This window comes from Callospermophilus lateralis, chromosome 7 (genome assembly GCF_048772815.1).
Source record: "Callospermophilus lateralis isolate mCalLat2 chromosome 7, mCalLat2.hap1, whole genome shotgun sequence".
Lineage (NCBI taxonomy): Eukaryota > Metazoa > Chordata > Mammalia > Rodentia > Sciuridae > Callospermophilus > Callospermophilus lateralis.
The window spans coordinates 86,659,219-86,682,960 of record NC_135311.1 but is presented as its reverse complement, the minus strand read 5'-3'; the positions used below and the strand labels follow the sequence as shown (position 1 = coordinate 86,682,960).

At 34.8% G+C, this 23,742-nt stretch overlaps 1 protein-coding gene across 1 annotated transcript in view; it reads right to left on the bottom strand.

The window, feature by feature from the left end:
- Positions 1–816: 816 nt before the first annotated feature.
- Positions 817–23,742, bottom strand: part of Negr1 (neuronal growth regulator 1) — a 786,904-nt gene continuing 763,978 nt past the window's right edge. The window contains exon 7 of the mRNA XM_076862295.1: positions 817–941. Within this exon, the coding sequence (XP_076718410.1) occupies positions 817–941 (125 nt within the window). The remainder of the gene's footprint in view (positions 942–23,742) is intronic.

Below are 23,742 nucleotides of genomic sequence, written 5' to 3'. Positions count from 1 at the left end.
TCCCAAGAACGGAGTTATTGTGGGGCAACACTCTCAAACCCCACTGATAATGAAGGAATACAATCCAATAGCTCCTTTGTTCTTTAGAGATAGGATATAGTTTAACTTTATCATTGTGGTTTATTTTTTTCCTTACAAATTGTAGGATTTAGCAAAATGTTTTATATTAGTTGGAGACAAAGAGAAAAATATTTCATGAAGGCACACCCATGCTGAACTTACAGGAAAGAGAAGCAGAGCTGCACAGCCAGTTATATTACAAGGCTCATTCCTGAAACCTGAATATCATGCGAGCAGAAAAATCTAGATATGTGTTATATTTTGAAGAAATGATCTGAAGGCAATATTATTTGCTTTTTTATCAAAAAAGGAAAAAGAAAGTGTCTTTGTAAATGTAGACTGACTCTTATTGAAACAGGGAACTGAATGCTTGTATTGCAGCCTTAAAGAATCACATGTTCACTGCAATATTCGTTTTTGTAAACTACAGCCTGCAACCTAGCAGACCATGACTGAATGCTTTTGAAAAGTTGTAGATTACAAACATGAAATCACAATTAATATCCTCTAAAAGTAATTTCAGAGCTTTCACGTCTTAAAAAAAGGACAATGTGTACTGCTTCACAAGGTAATGTAGCTAATCAAAAAAGAGTAGAATTAAAGTATTTACATAATGAGCAATTCTACAGAAGGCGATCATCCCCATGTAAGCACTGCTGATTATATCCCACGCTGCTTTTAACAAACTGTACCAGATTGGATCCAGCCATCAGCACTTTCAGAGAATCCTTAAAAGCCTTTTATGGGTCTTTAAATTTATTGTAGAATGGCATTCTTCAGGTAGAATATGCTGGTGAAAGAGGACAGTGTCAACACAAGGTACCAGCAGGAGAAAAGAACGTCAGCGCTCCCGGTAATTCCATACTGGGCTGTACTTGGAGCTGGAAAGAAATGGAAAAGATTAAATCAAAATCTAATTTGTGCCTTTCAGGATCTTGACAATAATCAAAAGACAGCTGGGTGTTCTGGGGAGAGCATTGGCTTTGGGGTCAGACAGAATTAGGTTCACATCTGATTCTGCTCTATGAGAATGTGTGGCCTATTTGACTAACCTCTCTGAGCTTCAGTTTTCTCAAGGGCAAACTAGAAATAACAGAAATAATACAATCTAGCTGGCAGAGGTGTGGTGAGAATGGAAGATGAAGCACAGAAATACTCTATACGGGGCTAGACACGTGCTAAGTATTCGATAAACAACCAGGAACATCCTTATTCCTCATATGTATTGTAAATATTTGTAGTTGTGGATAATATTCATTCATGCATCTATTTGTAAATCTTTCTTATCAGTCAAATATTATACGAAATGCTAGAAAAACAAAAAAAGAAATTTTTTCTTCCAAGGACTGTTTTTATATGTGTTTGGGTAAAGGCATGCAAACAATTATAATACAATCTTAGGAATACTAGAAATTGCATGTGCAAACTGCAGTGTCTTGGAAAATGGTGCATTTAAATCTACCTGTGCAAGAGAGGGATGATTTAACAGTTTTACCAAAAAGAGCTACCATTTGAATAGAGGAAATAACACATCCCAAGGCATGAGTAAAGGAGAGATCAGACATACTTCTAGGATCTAAAAGTAGATTAGTCGAGCTGGACCGTGAAGTTTGAACCTGAAGTGGAGGGAATTGAAACTGGAGCTCTAGGCAAGTAGAATGACCTTGATTGTAATGAAAAGAGTTTTAGTTTCTAATCTAAAGGAGAATTTGAAGAATTTGGAGTGGTTGGATATATAATCATATTTATATATTAGAAAGATCACAGTATTATACACAAAGAAGTTCATGTGGTACTTAGCTAACAGTTATGCTGAATTTTCACCCAAACCCTAAAGATTCATCCAGTCTGGGATATGGTTGGCATCTACTGAGTAGATAACATTTCACTTCACAAGGGGGTGGCTACCTCCTGTATGTGGATACTTTCTTCAGAAATTGAATGTTGTATGCATGCTCACTATTGCTCAGGACTGAGTTTTGTTTACCACTAAAATAATAATGGTAATAACAAAAAAATCCATGCACTTATTTTAATTACCTTTTTTAATAGAAACTTTCATTAATTCAAGTATTATTTCCTAGTCAAAATTCAATAATGTAATAAAGAAATATACTATTCTACCCCTTAATCCATAACTCAAATCCAGGAAGTTTTAGTTGCTCAGGGTTTGAATTACTAGCAGGTAGTTTTTAATGGATCTTTCATAAATGACAGTATTAGTATGTCAGAAGAAGAACAAATTGTATTGCTTATACCACTAAGGAATTAAAGTGGAGGAAAGATGCATTGGCCCCTGCCAGGGAAGATTTCTTGACAATGCAATCGCTGACTCCAGATGACTAGACTCCCAGTGCTGAAGCTACTGCTTTTTAATAAACAGAGAACCAAATCAACTATTTAATGTATCTAAATGCATTGTAAATGAGGGTTTTTTTTAAATAAAAACCTGATGAAGACAGTATATCTATGATTGAACAGATACCTTTCAAATATATAAGTCTAATTTAAACTAGGGAACTCATTATTTTCTCTCAATTAAGACCTGGAAGAATATTTTAAAAATATAAATGAATATTTTATTTTATATGACCTTCTCAATAACAGTTGTGTCAGAATCATCTTTTAAGGATCTGCGTGTAACCAAACTTATAAAGAAACAATAATAAACAAATAAAATGGTTTAATAAATAAGAAAAATATTTTAAAAGCTAAGCATACAAGCCAGAGGTAAATTATTTTGTTATAATGACAAATTCAATAGTACCTAAGCATGTAGAATATCAATAACCCTAAAAATCCATCCATCTTTTGGAGTGTATGTTAGAGCAATCTTTCCTAAGTCCTGGCTCTTCCTCCTACAAACTGAGCTGAATACTCCTTTTGTGTCATGAGACCATGATCTATATTCCTTTATTATATCATTATTACACTAATTGCAAATGTTTGTATATGTATCTATTTCTAGGTCAAGACCCCATCTTATTTATCTGTGTTTCCCTGACAGAAAGTTTGGTATATAGTGGATGGAAGCTACTCAAGAATTGTCTAAGTGAATGATTCAATGACATAAAAATTAATTTGTAATTAAAATATGTATTTCTATCACAAAAAATCAAATCTCTTCTGAAACAAGTCACATACTTAAAACCTAGTAAACAAATAAAAATACTTCTTCTGCTCAGTATACTGTCATTTTAAACAGGGCAAAGATATTATCCATAGTATCTTTTAAAATTAATGATGACCTTACAATTAAAATAGCAAGTTTTTGTCATTGATTCACTTTTTAGTTGTTTGCGAATGTAATGTTATTCTAGTTCTAAAATAAACTAGAAGCTGGCTGCTGCATTGTTAGCCAGCAATTATTATAGCTAATGGACTGCAGGAAAATTATGAACAATCACTAGGCCACAAAATGAAGGGCAAAATTAGTCAAGGAAATGTAACATCAGATGCCCAGTATAAGTCATATATCATCATTCACACTCTTGTACTGCATACTGAATGTCTTATATGTTTTGAGAGCTAGATTAAATAACACATGAGCAAAAATGAATAAAACCCAATCCTCTCCTTCAAAAAGAGTTCACTCTAGTAGGGATACAAATAAACAGGCAAATAGAGAACAAAGGACATACGCACCTATAAGGACAATGCAGAATCCTGAGAAGGATAAGAAACTATGGCAGGGGAATAGTTCAGGCAACAAGTATAAAAAAAAAAAACTGACTTTTTAAAAAATAGAATTTGCACTTTAGTACATACAAATCTCATTTTTAAAAATGGTGTGCAGCAGTCTTTGTTGGGGTATCCCATTGGTGTGTAATTTCATTCTCCTGGATGAACATTTATCATATTGGGTTTCTATGTGTCTATGATTACTGGACTGAACTATTTGGAGATAAGATCTAAGAGTTTTAACATTAAGGGTCTCAGGGCTATTTTGATTTGTTTCACATATTAAATTACAATTGAATTTTTTTTTGTAGATGGACACAATACGTGTATTTATTTGTTTTTATTTTATGTAGTGCTAGGGATTGAACCAAGTGCCTCACGCATGTAGTGCTGGAGATCGAACCGAGTGCTCTGCCACTGAGCAACAACCCCAGTTGAATTTTTGATGTTAAGAAATTAAAGAAAATAAAATTAAAGAAAATAACTATTAGTTATAATTAGAAATTAGCTTCAAGACTCTGGTAAAGTATCACCTACATCAAAAAGAAAAAAAAAATCATTTATAAAAATCCCATACTACATTAAGCATTCTTCTCTGTTCTCCATATTATTTAGTAACTCATAAAATCATGTTTACACATTTTACCCCACCTAGACCAGAAACATTCCAAAGCTGAGATCTACAGTTTTTTTTTTAGTACTGATCACAAAGTCCATAATTTAGAAGGTGCTCAGTATTTTTTCAAATGATTATATATGATTTACATCTCTTTACCCTATTATCACCACAAACATAAGGAAACGTGATACCATGACTTCTTTTTTTTTTGTTTTTTTTCAGATGAGTATTGTCTTTCCTCTCCTATATTTTGCTGAATCTTTTCTTTCTACTTTCTGGCCTATCGCTTTTACTCATTGACTCCAGCGCCTGCCCAGAGCACACACTAGATGTGTGAAATAACTGAGTGAATGAGGAGTGTGATAATACTCAAGGGAATGCCTATGGTTTACTAGATGCCACGCAGGGTAGCTTAACTTATTCTGATATGTACAGATTAGGCTATCTGCCTTTAGCATGTTGAAAAAGAGGACAAATTATAGGCAGATCATAGGGAGATAGAACGTGTGCTGAACTTTATGACACCATCCTCTCGCTGCAGAAGGCAGTGAGTGCAAATAAACCAGAGGGCCCCAGCTATCAACATGAACTTCCAGGAGGCACCTGGTGTGTGCCTCTCTGTAATCGTCAGATCTTTCATAGGTTCTGTTTTTGACTGTGTTGAATATTGTACTACTATTATCCCAATTAAAATTAGGAGGCATAGGTCACATGCTCAGAGAGTAGGGGCCTAGGGTGAGGGCTTGGGGTTCACTCTGAGTGACATGAGAGACCAGAGGAGAGTCTGACCATTCTAAAATTCTCACTTGGCTACTTTGAGGACGATATGTTAAACTAGAGGAAGAAATAGTAGAATGTTAGCTTGAAAGCTTCAGGAATCCCCATTGCCTCTGGAGAAAGGCTAGAGATACATAGTCCAGAATTCAGAGGCCTCTATTGTCTGGTTATAACCCACTCATCCAAACTCATGCCTACGCTCGACTCTAGAGTGACAAGCCATTTTTGAACACACAGTGTTTTACTACCCCATGTCACTTGCACATGCTACATCCTTAAGCCTATGTGGCCTTCTTCTTATATCCCTTCTCTACTTATTAAATGCCTAATCAACCTTAAACATCTAAAATAACCTCTTTTGAGATGGGCATTGTGTCTCATATCTGTAATCCCAGTTACTCGGGAGGCTGAGGTAGAAGGGCATAAATTCCAAGCCAGCCTGGACAATTTATTCAATTTTGTCTCAAGATCTAAAATTCAGAGGGCTGTGAATGTAGCTCAGTGTTTGGGTATCCCTAGGTTCAATCCTCAGTATTATAAAATAAACAAATAAAATACCCCTTCCTCCAGGAGGCTCCCTCCAGTCTTTCAGGTAAGAATTATTAATATCCTTATACTGATTTCAGAACTGGTTCCTTGTTAACATACCGTTATAAAATCTTCCACTGACTATAAGCATTTCAAAATTATGGAACATTTCTCCCAATAATATGTGTTTCTGTATCTTCTATCAAATGTGTTCAATAGATGTCTGTTAAATTAAATGTTGGAAAATATTCCTAAGTATACATTTGTGTAATTTGAGAATAATTTGATAAGATATTCTATTTCAATAGTAATTCCTATGATTTTTTTGCCCTTAAGGAAAAGGGTATGATGAAGAATGTATTCTGTTTCTTTTCTAACATCTATTTAATCAACACCTTTTAAGTAGAAAGAAGAAATTTTAAAGAAGGAAAAGAGAAAGAAAGGAGTTAAGAAAGGAAAAAGGAATCAAAGGGGATGAGGATTTAACACAGAGAGAAAAAAAAATGCCCAGCCCTTGAGCAGTGTAGTTTCATATTCACCATTTTATTTGAGGGAAGAAAGAGAGAGAAAAAAAGAAATAGGAAATTTTAGAGAGAGTGTCTTGGTGACACTTAGACACTTGGTGACACTTAGAGTTGGCTGTCATACTTCCTAGTTTCTTAATAAGGCTAAGGTATTCTAGTTTTTTTTTTTTAAATAAATCATTGTGTTTGATATATGCACTTGCAGACATTGGTTTGAATTCTACCTCTTTCGCTTTCTAATTGGACTAAACTGGGAAAGTTTTTTTTTTTAACTTTACTTAATTCATTATTTTTACTTAGTTCATTATTTTTTATAAGTGATATCTCAAGTTTACAAGTAGATTAAAATGAGTCGATGTAAAGTAACTAACAAAGTTCAAGCACCCACTCAGATATTGTGAGGATTACTCCTCATTCACTCATTTATTTAACACATTGAGAGTGTGCCTTATGCCAGACATTCTGATCCCTGGGAAAAATAGAAATGTCCCCTGTCCCCACAGAATTTTCTTTATAGCTTAAGATAGTTTGGATGCAACAAGCACATTTTAACTTCATTTACTTAACCTATACTGATTAAATAAATCAGTGTTTCTCTGGTCTTACAAAAATGTCCTCCTTTCTATCTTAACAAAAATCACAGTTATCTGTTTTCTTAGCTTCTTTGGTAGGATGTATTTTAATGTCAGTTACTGCTAGATGATGTGCTAGTCTCTTTTTGCAGTCTCTTCCATGTCAGGGAGTGTGACCTTTTCCTCCTCTAGTCTCTCCTCCTCTTTTGGCATTTCCACATGCCATTCAGAGTGTGGTTTCATGGCTGACCTAAAGCTTGCTGTGATTTTGAAGAAGTTCTCAGGCATGGAGCAGAAATACTCAGGATAGGTGTAGAGTCTAAGCCTTTGGGATTTCTCCCAGTTATCAACAGGAAGATCCAATCTGGGTTTTAACACATATCTTACATCTTGTCTAATTATGATTATCACTCCCAATTACTTACAGCTGCTGCATATTATTTTCAGTCTTGGCAGTTTTCCCTTGTATTGCTCTAGATTTTATTTTTAGGCAAGAGCAAATGTAACTGTGAAATATTTAGTTTTGGTACAATACCAATTACTCGCCTAGGCAATTTCCTTAAATTACACAAGCTTTAACTAAACTAGCTTTGAGTCATATTTTTAAGATTCCTGTCACAGTCTTAGGTAGAGTTACTTAAAGTACATTAATTCTGCTTCCATAAGACAAAACTGGCCTTAACTCTCATTTTCCCAAGGAAGCTTCTACCTTAATGGGAAGTGAATGATATACACCCAAATTATTTCATGTAAGAAAGTGATTAATGTATATTTGAAACAGAAAACACATTAGAGTACTAAAAAGTTGTGCACCAATGATTCGATCCAATATGTAGTGTGACCCTGTCTCATCACATAGTGTAGAATGAGTTTCCTCAAAAGATAGTTTAATCCTCTTTTAAGCAATATCCACCCCTCTATGCCATCAGCAGGTGCAGGAAACATATGGAGGCTCTGATTACACCTCACATTTTGTCGATTAATTCTACCAAAACTCTGAGTGGAGTTTAGGGGACAAGAAGAACAGCAAATGGGTTATGTTTTGCAACTGAATGCATAGTTTCGATTGTGGTATCTAGAGAAAGTAGGCAGGCCTCAGTATAATGACATAATCTCAGTATAATGACATAATTACACACAAGATTATGTGTAATCACATGGCTCAGGTCCTAACATGTGATATAGTGTGTCACAGATAAGGACAGACAAGTGGTGTCTTCTCATACACTACCACACTCATGCGGCACAGTGATGCCCAGGGAGAGGGTTTGGTGTTAATATTGCATGCTGCTGTACTCTGGGATCTTCTTCCTCCCCTAGTCTTTGGGGTTCAGCAACTGTGCCTATTTAGTTCTGTTGTTACGTGGTAGAGATAACAATGGATAGATTTTAATTCATGTTTTTGCTCAACAAACCTTTCTTGTATAGTGTATACTATTTCCTAGGAATACAGAGAGATAAACACACCATGGTCCACTTTTCCAGAAGCTTTTGATCTGATAAAATAAGACTTAATTTATGAGCCTCTATCAGAGACAACTCCCCTGGTATTTAGGGAAAGAATATAAGAATTGGATATGTGGCTTCAAATTCTTGTCAGTCAGCCCTTTCCCTTTCTTTAGATGGAATCAAGCTAACAAAGTGAACATTGGTGAACTTTTCTTAAATTAGAGGTCTAAGGGTTATAGAAAAAAATCTATATTTTAGATACTTATTCAAATATTTTGGATTTTTGTTTTTTATTTGATCAAAAACTGAGTGAGTAGAAATTCCAACATCTTTGATAAACTGAGTTTTCACAATGACAAAAAGTACAAAATAATTATTTTTGTAAAAGTTTCTCTTTTTTTGTGTGTTATAAACATTGAGGAGAATGGGTAGGGAAGTTATACCATCCCTATCTCTTTCTGACTAGAGATATTTTCCTGACAACTTGATCTTAGTAATTACTAAGCTATTTCTCTGGCAGACCAACATCCTGAGTCCTACTCTGCTTGCTGAATAACTATCTTGCCAAAGTTCGTATTATACCATCATAACTACTTATCATCAATTACAATAGGTATTCTAAATATCTATCTATCTGTCATTACCCAGATTCAGAAATATGTATATTTGTAGATAAATACCTTTACCAGGTAACAGCCAGATGAAACTCTTTAAGATCACTGCCTCTAATCTGTGATATGGAGATTAAGAAAGCATTTATCCAAATAAAGACAAGTTTTGTTGTCTTTTTCTGTCCTAATCATTGAAAAAAGGACAGATCACTAATTGCTCATCAATATCTTCTAAATGTATTATATTTTTTTGTTTCTATAAAATCAGAAGTAATTTACATAAATATACTATTTCTGTTTTGTAGTGTGTTGTCAATACAGGTACTTATGTATAGCTCTAAATGACCCTTTAAACTTGGCATGTTCCAGTTGTCCATCCAGGTTAGTTTGAAAATGAGTTTCTATATAAGCATTCTTATATATTTTAGAATACGTGTGTCTCTATATGTAGGTTTGTGTATGTATGCATGTTTTAAGAGCAGGTTTGTTGTGTAAAATATATATACACAAAAGATATACAAATAACTTTTGCTATGTAGATTTTAGTTTGGGCCTTTAAGGCAACATCTAGTTGAAGAAAACAGGGCTTTATAGAAATAAAAATAGAAACCCAGCTGTGTTCTTAAGGTCACTAATAGTCACTGCCAGTAGCTGTATCTTTACCGTGACACTAGTGTGGTTAAAAAAAAAAAAAAAAAACCCTAAAACAAAACAACAACAACAACAACAAAAAAAACAAAACCAGGAGAAATTGCAAACCAGCAAACATTTCTGTAAGTTGAAGTCTCTTTGAAGATACTATATATGTGATTACGTGGGTGTGAATTATTTAAGTTTTTATATGGATGTCTAAACTTGGAGCTTCAATGATTACATCATCTTGTTTATTATTATTATTATTTTTTTGCATATTTTGTGTGAGGAAGTTTATCCTAAACCAGCTTATTTTCTGTTCTTCTGCAACATTGTTCTTTCAGCCATAAGGATCAAGAATTTCATAGGTTTGGTTATCGTTTCCAGTTTTGGAAATATTCCATATACCTTCAAGGTATATTTTGTTGTTGTTTCTTCTGTTTTTATCTTTTCAAATGTGACTAAAAGCTAGTGATTGGCCTTGCATTTTTCTGATCTTACAATCTAGGCTGATTTTTGGTTACTCTGCCATTGTATTTTGGCTATTAAAAAAACCTTAATAAAATCTAAATGGCTTTGTATGGAATTTGACGCCTCTGTATATTTTTTGGAAGCTACCTTTCCAGCCCTGTCAATGTCTGTTCTCCACCACATTCTGCACAAATCACACAGGGGGAAAGCTCTCTGTTCTTAGGACATGGCCAGATCGTTGCTCATAGTGTGCCTTCATCTGAGAGGGCCTCCTGTGTCTTTGTGGTTTCTGTGGTTGAAATATTACCCATCTCCAATGCAACCTGCTCACAAAGTTAGGATCTGTCAGAACTCTTAGGGAGTTTTCAGCTTTCCAGATAAGGAGAGAATGCTGGTGGGGATTGAGCAAATAAGACCAGAATTCGGGTATGCTGATTCTCTGTGCATCCAATTCTATGTAGTTTCCCTAAATTACTATCTCACTCTGATTGGAATTAATCTGTCAATTCCTCTTTTCTTTCATAGCCATTTACTTTGACCCATACTTTATTACTGTCATGTTCATCTCCTTTATTAGAGTCTAAGTTTCTTGAAAGCAAGGATCATATTTAATTTACTTTTGTATCACTCATAGCATTTGATCAAAGGATGGTACTATCAAATATTTATTATATAGCACCAAATTATAGATTCATTGTTTTAATTTCTGCATTTCAATGAGACTTAATATAAAGTTCAAATAAAACAAAAAAAGAGAAAAGAGCATTTTAAGACAGATGATATCATTAGTCAATAATGCAGGACTTAGAAACATTGACTACCATTATAGAGTACATTGGTTCCATCTTATTGGAAAGGAGAGTATTTTCTTCTTGGTTGTCTCTAAAGATATATCATAAATACACAGTTATACATACACAGAGACATATGTATACATGCTCACACACAACACACACACACCCAAGAGAACTTTAAATAGTCACTTTCATCTAGACTTCTATTTGAATGTGTTAGTGATGAATGGAGACTATATTGCTTCCAATTAAGCATACCATTTGCTAACCTAGCCCCCACAGTTTTCTGAGCTGAGAAAGGAAATATTATTTTCTTCTTCATAGTGTTGTGATAAGTAAATGAGACAGCTTAAAAAGTGCTCAGTGCAGTGTTGATTTAAGCGCTCCACAAATAATGGCTTCAAAAATGTGTTAATATAAGAAGTACAGTGTGAGCTCCTTTCTTGACCCAAGATAAAATATCCTGTTGTTGGAATGAGGTACCACAAAGTTCCATAAATAAGAGAGAATAATACTCCTACCACATACACTGAACACAGAATGCTTGAGAACCTACACATGCTGAGTACCTACTGTTTCCAGTTTACTATTATATGTGGTAGGATATTGCTTTTGTACATAATTCTTCTAAGTAGATTATAATGCTCTAAGTAAAATCACACCCTGTAACTCCTTGGGTTTGAAATCCATGTTTCTTCTACTCAGATTCACCCTCCACTACTCCTTCCCAATTCTCTAGCCTGTATCTGACTTGTTTGGTCTTCTCCTTAAGAACCTAGTTCAGGGTTTCCTCTAGGATCACTTCCCTGCCTGCTCCCTCCCTGGAGGCCCACTGCAGCTCACTGTCTGTCATGGCCTTACTCAGACTGGCTTCCTCCCTTGAGGATGGGTTCCTAAAGTACAGGGATCATGATTCTTGATATTTTCATCTTTCTTTTCTTCTCTTTTCCTCTTCCCCAGTGACTAGTACTGTGACTGCATATAAGAAGGACTTAATAAATACCTGCTCTTTTATCTCTACATGAGATAAATTTGCAAAATATACTGGTTTTTATTCACGGCTTGTGTCTTTCTTACATCCTCTCATTACCTTATTACTTTAGCTGTTGCTATGACAACCAGTTGTGTGCAGAGCAAACAATTCTGAAGTAGATTTCACTTGGCTTTTCAGAGGATCCCCAGTAGAACACGGCCTCATTACACACAGCAAGGACCAGGTCAACAACACATTCTTGTATTGGATTTATTTCCTCCCTATTTTGTTTGGTTCAACTGCCCACTAGGGTTCCCTGAAATTCCTTCCCCAAATAATCATTTATAAGCGAGTCGTTCATTTTGGGTAAACCCAGACAAAGACAACAATCTTGAATGAAAAAGAGAAAGACAATAGATTACAGATACTGGGTCTAGGGCAACTTCATATCCTCCCAAATTCATGGTGTTTTGCACATAGTGGGTACACAACCAAATAATTTCAGGTAAATAAACCAATTGAAAGTAAACAACTTTTCCATCTCTGCCACTGCTCTTCTTGGCTTATTACAATTTTCTCAGTTTCATCACTTTTATGAGGTTTGCATTAATAATAGTGTTAGCAGGCACATTCTCCTAGTAATGAAAAAGGGGTCTTAAAATCTTAATTAAATCTTGTTTTTTTTTTTCCTCAAAGACTTTGTCTCAGGAATATAACCCACTGTTTTACAAGATCATCATTTTGGTTTGTGCTATACCAGCAACATTGTCTAATGAAAGTCCTCTCTCCCGTTGTATTTCTTAAATATTTAAAGACACACATGGTTCTTATATTTTTATTATGACTTCAACTATAAAATGCCTCTCTCCCCTACAACCTTGAAATGCTCTTTATTCTAGACTTTATTTCTACCTAAGTTGATCCAGCTTGCAAAATGGAAAGATAAGAAATACTATCGTTATGGAAGGAATTTGGTAATATACACATGAAAATAAAAAGATGTGTCCAAAGGATGCAAAAAAAAAAAAAGATTAAATTTGCATAGTGACTCCAGAACTAAACATAATCTAATCTATTTTTAAAGATTAGTAACATCCTTTGAAAAAGTATAGATAATAAGTTGGTCATAATTTCTTCGGACACTAGTCAAGATATTAAAAAGAGAAGGGTAACATTTTTTAGACCTTACATTGAAACACCTTTACTCTGACTCATTGTTGAGATATTCAAATTTGATCACTTATGTTAGTGTTTGCCTGCCACAGAAATAGCAACTTCCTGCATTAATAAATGTTTCAGTCCATCAATGTTAAGTTTTATATCCATAATTTCTTTGGTTATAAAATACTAGGGAAAGCCTTGTCATTTCATAAGGCAAAATCTTTGTTTTATTGAGCACTGCCTCTGCTTTAATAGCATTTTCAGTTATTCTTAATCTGAATGTATACATTAAAACCTAAAACTGGAAAATTGATCTTTTGAACTTCAGTCAGAAAAATCATAACTTAGGAGTAACTGACTTTATATAGGTAATCATGTTATTTATTCAATGAAATAATTTATTGATCACCTACTTTGTGGTAAGCTTGGTGCTTGGTACTCAGTACACAAAGATGAACAAGACCTAGTTCTTGGCTTTAAGAAATTTATAGTCTATTTGAAATAAAACATTCCATTCTAGAAGAAAAGGAATGATTTTCACCAAATCATATATTATTCGAGTTCCAGGGTGAAAAGAAACTTTGAAAGACTCCATTCTTCTTTGTGAAAGTAAAAACTAAGTCAGAAATTCAGTTAGAGAAAGACGTCCTAGGCTTATGTCATTTTGAAGCCCAAAGAAACTGGAATCTGGAGAGTGAAGAATGGTGCAGAGAATTAATGCAGGTTTCCAGGCTCTGAGTTCAGGGCCTGGCCCAGCATATCACACTGTCCACATTAATTTATTTAGCATCTTGTATCTGGCATGGCTCTCTCACTGCTCATTAATATTAAATGCAGAAAGTACAATTTTAAAATATTTCTAAATCTAATACAATCAAGAGAATCTTGTAGTCTAGTAAATTATCCAAAAGTTAGTCACCTCTTTAATTAGTCATTTCAACCAATGAAATACTAAATGAGTTTGTTCTGTACATGTGCTGAAAGTTATAGAATTGCATTTTTTTTAAAGAGAGAGAGAGAGGAATTTTTTAATATTTATTTTTCAGTTTTTGGTGGACACAACATCTTTATTTTATTTTTATGTGGTGTTGAGGATCGAACCCAGCGCCCTGCGCATGCCAGGCGAGCACGTTACCACTTGAGCCACATACCCAGCCCATAGAATTGCATTTTGAAGTATCGATTGTTGAAAATAATTTCTAAGATCTATAGTCAATGTCTGCTTTATTTGCTTCTCTCTAATATATTCAGCTGGACTTTTTCAGTGTTTCAAACCTATGAAGCTCATACTAGATATTTTTTTGATTAATATTAGTGATAGTTAAATAATCATTATATTGGAAATGTGTTATGAATGCTTAATTTATTTGTATGGGAGGAATATCGCCTAGAATCAAAAGAATAGGCATCTGTAAAATTCTGCTATCTGTCTAGACTCACTGTTGATTCTCTGTTTCTCAAAGGTACACATGAAATCAGAAAATCAGCATTCAGAGCATCTTTGCATAAAATGCAGCTTTGTTTTGTTTTGTATTTTCCAGTGAAGTCGTAGCTTCCGTGTATTATTCATGCTTTAGGTCAGGACTAGAAAACTTGAAAAATAGAAAAGGGATTAAGGGAACCGTATAGTCCTAGAGAGTAAAGCTATGGTTTAAAAACAATAAATGTGTCAATGTGGTTTTACTGCAGTAACTTTTCAACCTCCTAGTACACCAATATCTAAGGGTAATTGCTAATGAAATCAGAGAGCCACATTTAAATATGTGTTCTAATATACATTTTCCATTTCACACTAAATTGAACTATAATCACAATTAGTAGGGATATTTGGCATCATTCCGATTGTCAAAAAAAAAAAAAAAAGAGTATCTGAAGTTTCCTGTAAGTTAATGTATAAGATTTAAAGAAAACAATCACATATTTTGGTGTTTTCTTAGAAGCATGTCATTCTAAAATGGACTGGGCTACATAATTGCACTGGAGTGAGTTTTTAAAATTATAATATTAGAAAAAAAGAGATGATTTTTTCTCCCTTTTCCCCCAAAGAGAAAAGATGTTAAATGATAATATCTCATGGCTACTGTGCTGAAAATAAAGGCAATAAGAGGGATGAAATAAGCCCTGTGCGTTTTTCTACAAATCTTCTGGGAATCTCTTCCTATAGAAAGCCATTTTTTTTTGTCTATAGTATTTAAGCTATTCTTCTGATATTCTTGACAGGAACAAGGTGATTGTTTCTAAAGTTTAAGCAGCTACCTGCTTGCAAAGAGTAATAGAGCAGCTTTATCCACATATCTGAATTAGGAAAAAAACTCACCAATAATACAAATAGAGGTTTTCATTAAGCAGCATTCCTGTTTATTACAGAGCAACAACAATAATTTTTTTGGATTTCAATTTAACATTGAAAACAAGTCCCAATTCCCACATCTCTTTGATGCAGCTGGCTGCACTATGCATAATGTCTAATATACAATGGCAATGTCTATTGTTATAGAACTGGCTTATTTGTGTATTGAAAGCTTCATTCAAATTTGTATGGTTCAGAATGTTCAACGAAATGCACAAATTGACTAGTTCAATATTCCTCAATTTGTCATAATGGTTTCTGTGTGAGTGTTTTTCTTGTTTAAGATTGCCAAAATGCCATTTTTATTCTTTAAGGAACAAGGTGACAATTCCTGTGAAATCTCACAGTTGAATGCTAAAGGCAAGGGCCTAGGTCAAGCTCAAAGCCACTTATAGGACTATGAAAGCCCATACAGACTATATCTGGGTTTAGCAGGTATAGGAAAATAACTTGCCAAAGGCCTTGTATTACTGTTTGCTGACAAGAACAAGAAATATGATGTAAGAATATTAAGGAGAAGAGTTGTAAGTGAAAGAGAGTGGCTGAGCAGGAGTAAAAGGAGTGTTGGAAAAGGTATTAAAACTTGAATAACGTTGAGAGAAGAAGTAGTCTACGGAGACCCTGTGACTGAAAGTTTCATTGAAAACACAAACATATTCATTTGGAGCCTTGCAAATACCTTTCTTCATATTGGACAGTTTGAGTCCTTTTCCATTTGTAGATATGTTTGCTAAATGAGGAGTCCACTAATTCCATTCATCCTTTTAAAAATATTCTTAAAATACATCCTATACCATTGACTTGCATTTGAGCTAGTTTTTAAAGTATAGAGCAACATTTCGACTATGGTTTTATTTCTTGATCACTCAATCATGGAAAAAAAAATAGTCAAAAGGCTATTTTAAAATAAGGGAAGGATATAACATTCTGGAAGAAAATGTTGAGAATCACTATTTCTTAGGTGGCAGTTAGAGACATATATATCACATGTTGTTCCTTTGGAGATGTTACTATTTTATCACTTTGCTGGTAGGTAGGGATCAAAGGTCCTTTTCCAGCCAGTTAGACAAAGTGCTGGAAAAGCTAGATTCTTCTTGATGTAGCTTACTGTATTAATTTCTGAGAAGACACATTCCTAGGGCTAAATAAAAGATAGAATTTTTGTTTGGGGCAGGGCATGCAAAGGACATTTAAAATTTTTTTTTTTCACTTTATTGTGTTTGTGAATTCTATCATTTTGATCATTTCCAGCTGGGTGTGGTGGCTCACGCCTATAATTCCGGTGGCTCAGGAGGTTGAGACTGGAGGATCCTGAAATCAAAGCTAGCCTCAGCAAAAGCGAAGTGCTAAGCAACTCAGTGAGACCCTGTCTCTAAATAAAATATATACAAGAGTTGGGGATGTGGCTCAGGGGTGAAGTACCCCTAAATTCAATCCCCAGTAACAAAAAAAGAAACAAGAAGCCATTTTTGATAATTTTCCTGTCTTTTTCTTAAGCAAATTTAATTGCTTTTAGAAAGCTTTAAACATAAACAATTAGGACCACCAAAATACTGATGTGCTATGAGCCAATTTCTATCTATATGGTGTCGATATTAATACATTTGGATTATTGTGAGCATTGGAGGGGATTCTTATTTGTAATTTATAAATTTATAGATTTATAAATTAGTTTATAAAAAGCACTTTGATCTCAGGGCACACTTTTCTAGAAGCTGATAATTGGGATTTTAAAGGAAAAAAACTCGCTTAAATTTGTTGTCATTTGTTAAATGAACTCTTACCAGTGAATGGTAATTCATTACATGATGAATCAACTTAATCATGAACATAAGGTGAAGTATAACTGCCCCAAACTAATTTATTCAGGTTAAAGTAAATTATTTTTACCTAGATGCTCAATTTTGCCTGTTAATAATTTGTATGGTTAGATGGCTGACTTTTTAAAATGTCTCTTTTATCATTCATTCATTCATGTATTTGTAGATTCACTTAAGAACATTTATTTGGTGTCTACATAGGCATAGAACTGGGTGCCACAGGGGACGATAAATCATGGTAGGTATAGTAGGGAGAATTCTAAAGATGTGTCCCTCACCCAGGATTCCTATCCTCTGGTTACTAAATCAAACACTAATTTTGGTACTGCTCTGAAAGATTTTGCAGTTGTAATTAAAGTCTTAAATTAACTGACCTTAAAATATGGAGATGATCTGAATGGGCCTAACCTAGTCATGTGTGAGCTCCTTTAAAAGAAGGCAGTATTCTCCGCCAGTGGCAGAAGTCACAGATTCACTCCTAGAGGGAGCTTTGCCTTGCTGTTGCTCCTTTGGGGACCGAGGGGTCCATGCATTAGGGAATGCAGGTGACTTGGAAGTAGAAAACTTCCTCCTTCTGATGGCAAGGAAACAAAGACCTCTTTGTCACAATCATCAAGAAGTGGGTTCTGGCAACAATTGAAATGAGCTTGAGAGCAGAGTCTCACCTACAGCTTATAAACAAGAGCCCATCTTAGCTAGCATATCAAACTTACAGAATTGAGAGCTAATAATCTGTGTTGATTTCAGCCACTACATTCTTGATCATGTGTTCATACAATAAAAAGCAAGTGCCTTTTTTCATGGGAGTGTGTCACAAAAGCTGTTGAAAGGTAATACAAGTCAGGTGTGGTGGTACATGCCTATAATTCCAGTGTCTTGGGAGGCTGAGGCAGGAGGATAATGTTCAAAGCCAGCCTCAGCAAAAGTGAGGTGCTAAGCAATTCAGTGAGACCCTGTCTCTAAAATACAAAATACACCTTGGGTTGTGGCTCAGGGGTTGAGTGCCCCTTAGTTCAATTCCTGGTAACCCGCACGGGCACCCCCCACCTCCCCTGCCAAAAAAAAAAAAAAAAAAGAGCATACAAGGATTAAAGAGACAGAGACAACATCTTGAAATGGAAAGACATGTCAAAATGCAATGGCTGAGTACCAAACATTAAGTGATCTTAGGTCTCACAAAGTTGTCTTACAGTGGGACAGTCTTCCCAGATCAGGAAGCCTGGAAGTATTTGTCAACTTTGAATCAAGTTTTTGCTTAAACAACACTCTCTAAGCCTGTATCTATTTTTCATGGTTATTACAAACCTTACCCCACCAGGAAAACAATAAAAACAAAGGCTCCAATCAGATTCCAGGGGTCACTACTATTGTTCTGTTGAGTTGAAAGGATATAATCATCAGCCACTTACAAATCCAAGATTACTCCCATTTCAGGCTGTGCCCTGAATGAGATAATGCATACCTACATGTAATCTCTGTACAGAATATAACCAGAAAGCTTGACCGGAAGACTCATGTACACCCCACAGTGCACACCTTTTTAATATACAATAGCTAAATCTAAACACACCTCAATGAATAACTAATCCTAGTCAGCCTACAACCACATTCATTTTTCTAACTCTTGTGGTCAAATAATAAATACAGATGATACAGAAAATAGGCACCATGGCAAATTTGTACAAATAGAGTTTAGAGACGGTGACAGAAAGCTTAGTCAAGCATAATGCTCACAATACATAAAACAAAAATCAGGATGAAAAAACATCAAACATTTCCCTGAGGCTCACGATTGTATAAGAGGGTCCTTTGGGTCCTTTAGTTTAGCACTATGTCCTCTTTTCCTAGCAATCACACTCCTACAGCTAAAAGATGTTTGGACTAGGACACTCATTATTTACAGCAACTATTGAAGCTGCAAGAATATATACATATATACATGGTGCAGCAGCTGAAGAGTAAAACCCTCAGCTTTCTTATTTCCCCAAGGTTGCAATATAATTGTGTTTCCAGTGGGGGGAAAGGGGCACAGATATCTCCCTCAAAAACCTTTTATTTTTTATATGCAAAAAGTAAAGTCAATATACTTCTTTCACTTATGGCACTTCTCTGTTTAAGCTGTTCTTTGCTATTTTTCGTGCATGAATAGAAGAATGGCTGGAATGAACAAAGCATGGATTTTGTTGTTGTTGTTGTTGCTGCCATGTAAAGTTACAGCAAATAAACTGCAGAGAGACAAGAATAAATGTAGAAATAACCTAAATCTTTTTATGTAGCGAAGGTAAAAAGGCAGTCTCCTTTAGAATTGTTTCTTTAGATTATAATAGCAATTTATGTTAAAAGGCACTATGACAAATCAGCTCATCATTTATTTTAAGAAGTCAAACTAGAAAGATCAAGTGTACTGTAGGTGGTATTTCATCTTATCATATTAAAACAGTCTTCCCAAATGTAAAAGATAATCTCAACTGCTGTGTTCTGTAAGCAAGCAGAAAATTATGTAAATCTGATTTCCTTACTATGCGCTTGCTATCTCTTTAAAGCTTACTAAATCATATCCAGATTTGTAAACACAAAAGCACTGGATCCAAGATACATTTGCTTTTCAAACACTCAGAATGAGAAAAGGTATTTTGCAGGGTGTAATTGAAAAATTCCTATCTGTTTTCAAAAGCTAACAAATCAACGGGTTGTATGAGATTAAAAAAAAAACACAAAACATCACCTCTTAACTTATTATGGGCTTAATTGCTTCCTCATAATGGAGTGTGACAATGTGATTGCAATAAGAATAGCACCTGCTTTGAAAATCACATATCAAAGAAATGCCAGTAAGGGTACGGGAAGCCCACACAGTAGACATGTTGAAGTTTTTTCTTTTTTTCTCTGTTCTTAAATGGGACTGATTCTTATTCTCTCTCTTTTAAGCCTGTTTACTCTCATTGCCTGAATAGTTAGTGTTTACTTTAGTAGCTTTCTAAAAATATCAGCTCCTGCATGCCCACTTTGGAGATGGAATAGAGGCACGTTTACATCGTTAGGTATTTATTTGAGCTTAAATCTCACATACAGACTATATTATAGACACAGTAAGGCCTGGACCTCAAGATGCTCCACCAGAGGAAGCAGAGACGACTGTGTGAACCGGAGTGTACAAGCATCTTGAGTCAATAACTGTGCCAATGAGACAGACTGTCATCATTTTTCTTTTGTTCTAAAAAAGGGAATCCTTTGATGTTAAAGTTAATTAATTAAATTCATTGTTATTGTGATTTGCATTAACATAGTCTGATCTATTTGGAAATATGTGTTTAATATTATATATTTTTAACATTAATTTCTTATTTTGAATTTAGAGAAAGGCAGGAAATCCTTTACTTTTCTATGGAGAGTTAACCAAATGCAATCAATCAACAGGTTAAAAGAAATTTAAGTAACCAGCTATATTTTAGTTTATAAAGATGTATGATGTTACTTGCACTTTTAAATATGAATAAGAAACTAAACTCTGTTTCTAGTTCCTGGCATATAGCAGGTGTTAAATATTTGCTAAGTAAAGGAGTTCTTTTCAATAAATTCATTAAGCAACAAAATATAAATCTGGTTCTGATTTTAAAGAATGTAGCTATTGTAAAATAAGCCGATCTTCCATTCTAATCCATACCTTCTAGAATTTTAAGTGAGATGACAACATGAGGAAAGTAAAGAAGGACAGAGAATGCTGAGCTAAGAAGATACAAAGTAAGTCATATAAAGAAAATGACCAAAAAGGCAAAAGGACAAACAATAATGAGAGATGCTCAAAGGGAATTATGCGCTCATACAAAAGAGAAGCTGAGAGACTGTCAACACACACACTCTCTCTCTCGGGCATCCAACATTTCAGAGGCACACAATGACACTTATCGAAAAGGCAGAGAGAGACTGAGAATTATAATTATGGTGAGGGGTGAGATGGATTGGAAACAGCCTCAGCTTATGTGTTTATAGAATGTTGCTCCAGAAGACTGCGATGCCCTCTTTGTATTTCACAGCAGAAGGTATGAATGGCAATGCCAGCTCTTGGTGCTTGCCCTTCTGGCTTGATGACACTAAGCTGAGGTGCACGTTTGGCCTATGGGCTGAAGGTTTCACACCTGCTGTCAGCACAGTCTGTGTTAAGTCCTATCCTCAATAGTACACATGTAATAACACTGTTCAAATCAATGCTTCACGAAAATAAAAACAACTTATCGTCATTGTTGCTGCATTGTTAAGGCTCTCAGTATAATCCCTAATAAATTCAAATGCTGGAAACATAATAACAATGTGCTTTCAGTGAGGTGCATAGTTAAAGGAGGATAAATAATTGCATGTTTGAGGATCTCTGGAATTTAGAACAACAACAACAACAACAAACTTATTCTTACATAGACCCGCTATATTTAAAAACCATTCTAGGATTTTTGCATATATAAATTTATTTACTTCTTACAGCCCCATTCTATAAATGGAGAAAATTAAGACATGCAAACATTGCATCTCAGATTTAAGTCCATCTATGTGGCTTTAAGACCTTTGTTTTTAACTACTTTACTATTTGCCCCTCAGAGATAAGCCAAAAGATATAAAACTTAAAAGGTTATAGTAACATCTGCCATTAAAAAAAACATGGAAATGAAGAAAATCCCTTTTTATTTTCTTTAATAAAAAGAAAAAAAAATAAAAATCTAACTTTTAAAGTTCTTTTATTATACTCACATTTTAGCCTTTTCTTCAACTTCTATTTCACAAAAAAAAGCCAATAAGAAATAAGAAGAAACCTTGGCATGATGAATGCATATATTATTTTTGTTTTTTTGATTAAAAAGTGACATCTGGATAATTTTAGACTTTTTTTTATAAACCACATTGACTAGAACTGCTGTTACTAGCAAGCACAACCATATTTATTTTCAATGAACTCAAATTCAGTGAAAAAAGCTATTTCTAAAGAAGGAACAAAGGACCACCCAATATTTAAATGGATTATTTTATGTCAAGAATACACATGTCTATGTATCATAACAGATTTTGTTACTGTACAAAAGGTGCAATTAAAACAAGAACAAAAAAAGTCTGAATGATGCAAAGTCTAAATGGCATTTCATTTTAATTCAAGTGCTCAATGATTGCACAATAAAATCCTTATTGATGAAAGACTGTCTGAGTAATACTTCTTTTTTGCTAATAGTCTGAGCCAAGTCACCCAGAGCCTGTGGTCTCTGAGCAGTCTGTTCAGAAAGTCATCCATCAGAGGCTTTCTCCATCTGTTAGGTCCACTGTACGGTGCATCCCATTTTGTTCTCACCCTGGGAACTCTCCAGCCAGTCCCAGGCCCCTCCATACCTCATTGTTCTGCAGCCAGACAAATGGTGGCAATTAAAACATTGTTGCAGGCATGACATACTATGGTTATGGTTGAGGAGGCCCTTCCATTTTAGAAATCACTGCTTTGTGATACAACTTTCTCAAAATATTCTCCCTATGGAAACTTTGTGCTTGCCTTCAGTTCAAAGTGCTTCTTTCAGAGAAATATTAAAGAGATGTATTTTGCTTTAAAGTGAAAATATACTTTACGGATTACCCATGCTTCTGTAGGAAGGATTTACTCGTGAGGAGGGAGGATAAAGTACATTCATTATTCAACAAATGTGTTGACTCCCTTCTATGTTCAAAGTCCTTTGCCAGCCCTTGTCTCTCGTCTCAAACTGTAATGGAATGGTAGGACAGATAAAGAAAATTCACAAGTAAATATCATATAAACTCCAATTCCCACCTCTCCCTACCACTGCAGAGCCACTGTTCATGGCCTGGTACTACAGTACAAAAGCAGACAGTATCCTCTTAGTAGCTGGGACATCTCATCTCTGAACATGTGTTCACCTTCTGGCAAGCTATGGCCACTGAAGCTCAAAATTTCTGTTTTGAAGGTGCTTTTCCTCTCTCCTTTTGGCTCTTGGATCTCATTTGAACCTCAGTGTGCATCTCTCCTGTCTATGTTGTCTCTCTCTCTGAAGGTCATTCCTACCTGGTGCCTTCCCCTGAGATTGGCCTAAGGTAGCTCACCGTTCTGTAGCTCTCTACCTTGAGGCTCAACTAGGTCACAGGAAGAGATAATGTGCCTTTTTATTCTTGTTTTTATTTAAAATTCAAATTCATAGTTTTTATTTCTTCTTAATTTTTTTAGATTAGTCACACTGTACTTTCATTTAAACCCTTAGAGTTTCTGGATTTTCTGAAGTTCTTTTATTATACTCACATTTTAGCTTGGTAATACAGAAAGTATATAATTCACACACTTTACTGAACTCTCAGACTGGTATGTCTTATAGCCTTTTTTTATGGCTATGGCTCTCAATATAAGAATAAAAAAAGGCACATTATTTTTTTGTAATCAGGCAATGAACACATTCTGTGGCATTGTTTAGATGTATTCAAAACCCATGAATACAGTTTTAAAAGCAAGGCAAAATGTAACTGAAAATATGATAAATATATAAATCATGAATTCTGTTTATTTAATGTTAAAACACAAAAATAGAGTTTGTATAAAATAAAAAGCAGCCATAGCTTCCAATTTTTCTTTAAAGTGTGCACTAGTGGAAGAGGAGGAAGGGATGAAGGTGTCTCTGCAGGATCTTACTGCAGAACCTCCATGATCAAGGTCCGACTTATTACTTCTTTGTTGCTTCTAGTAT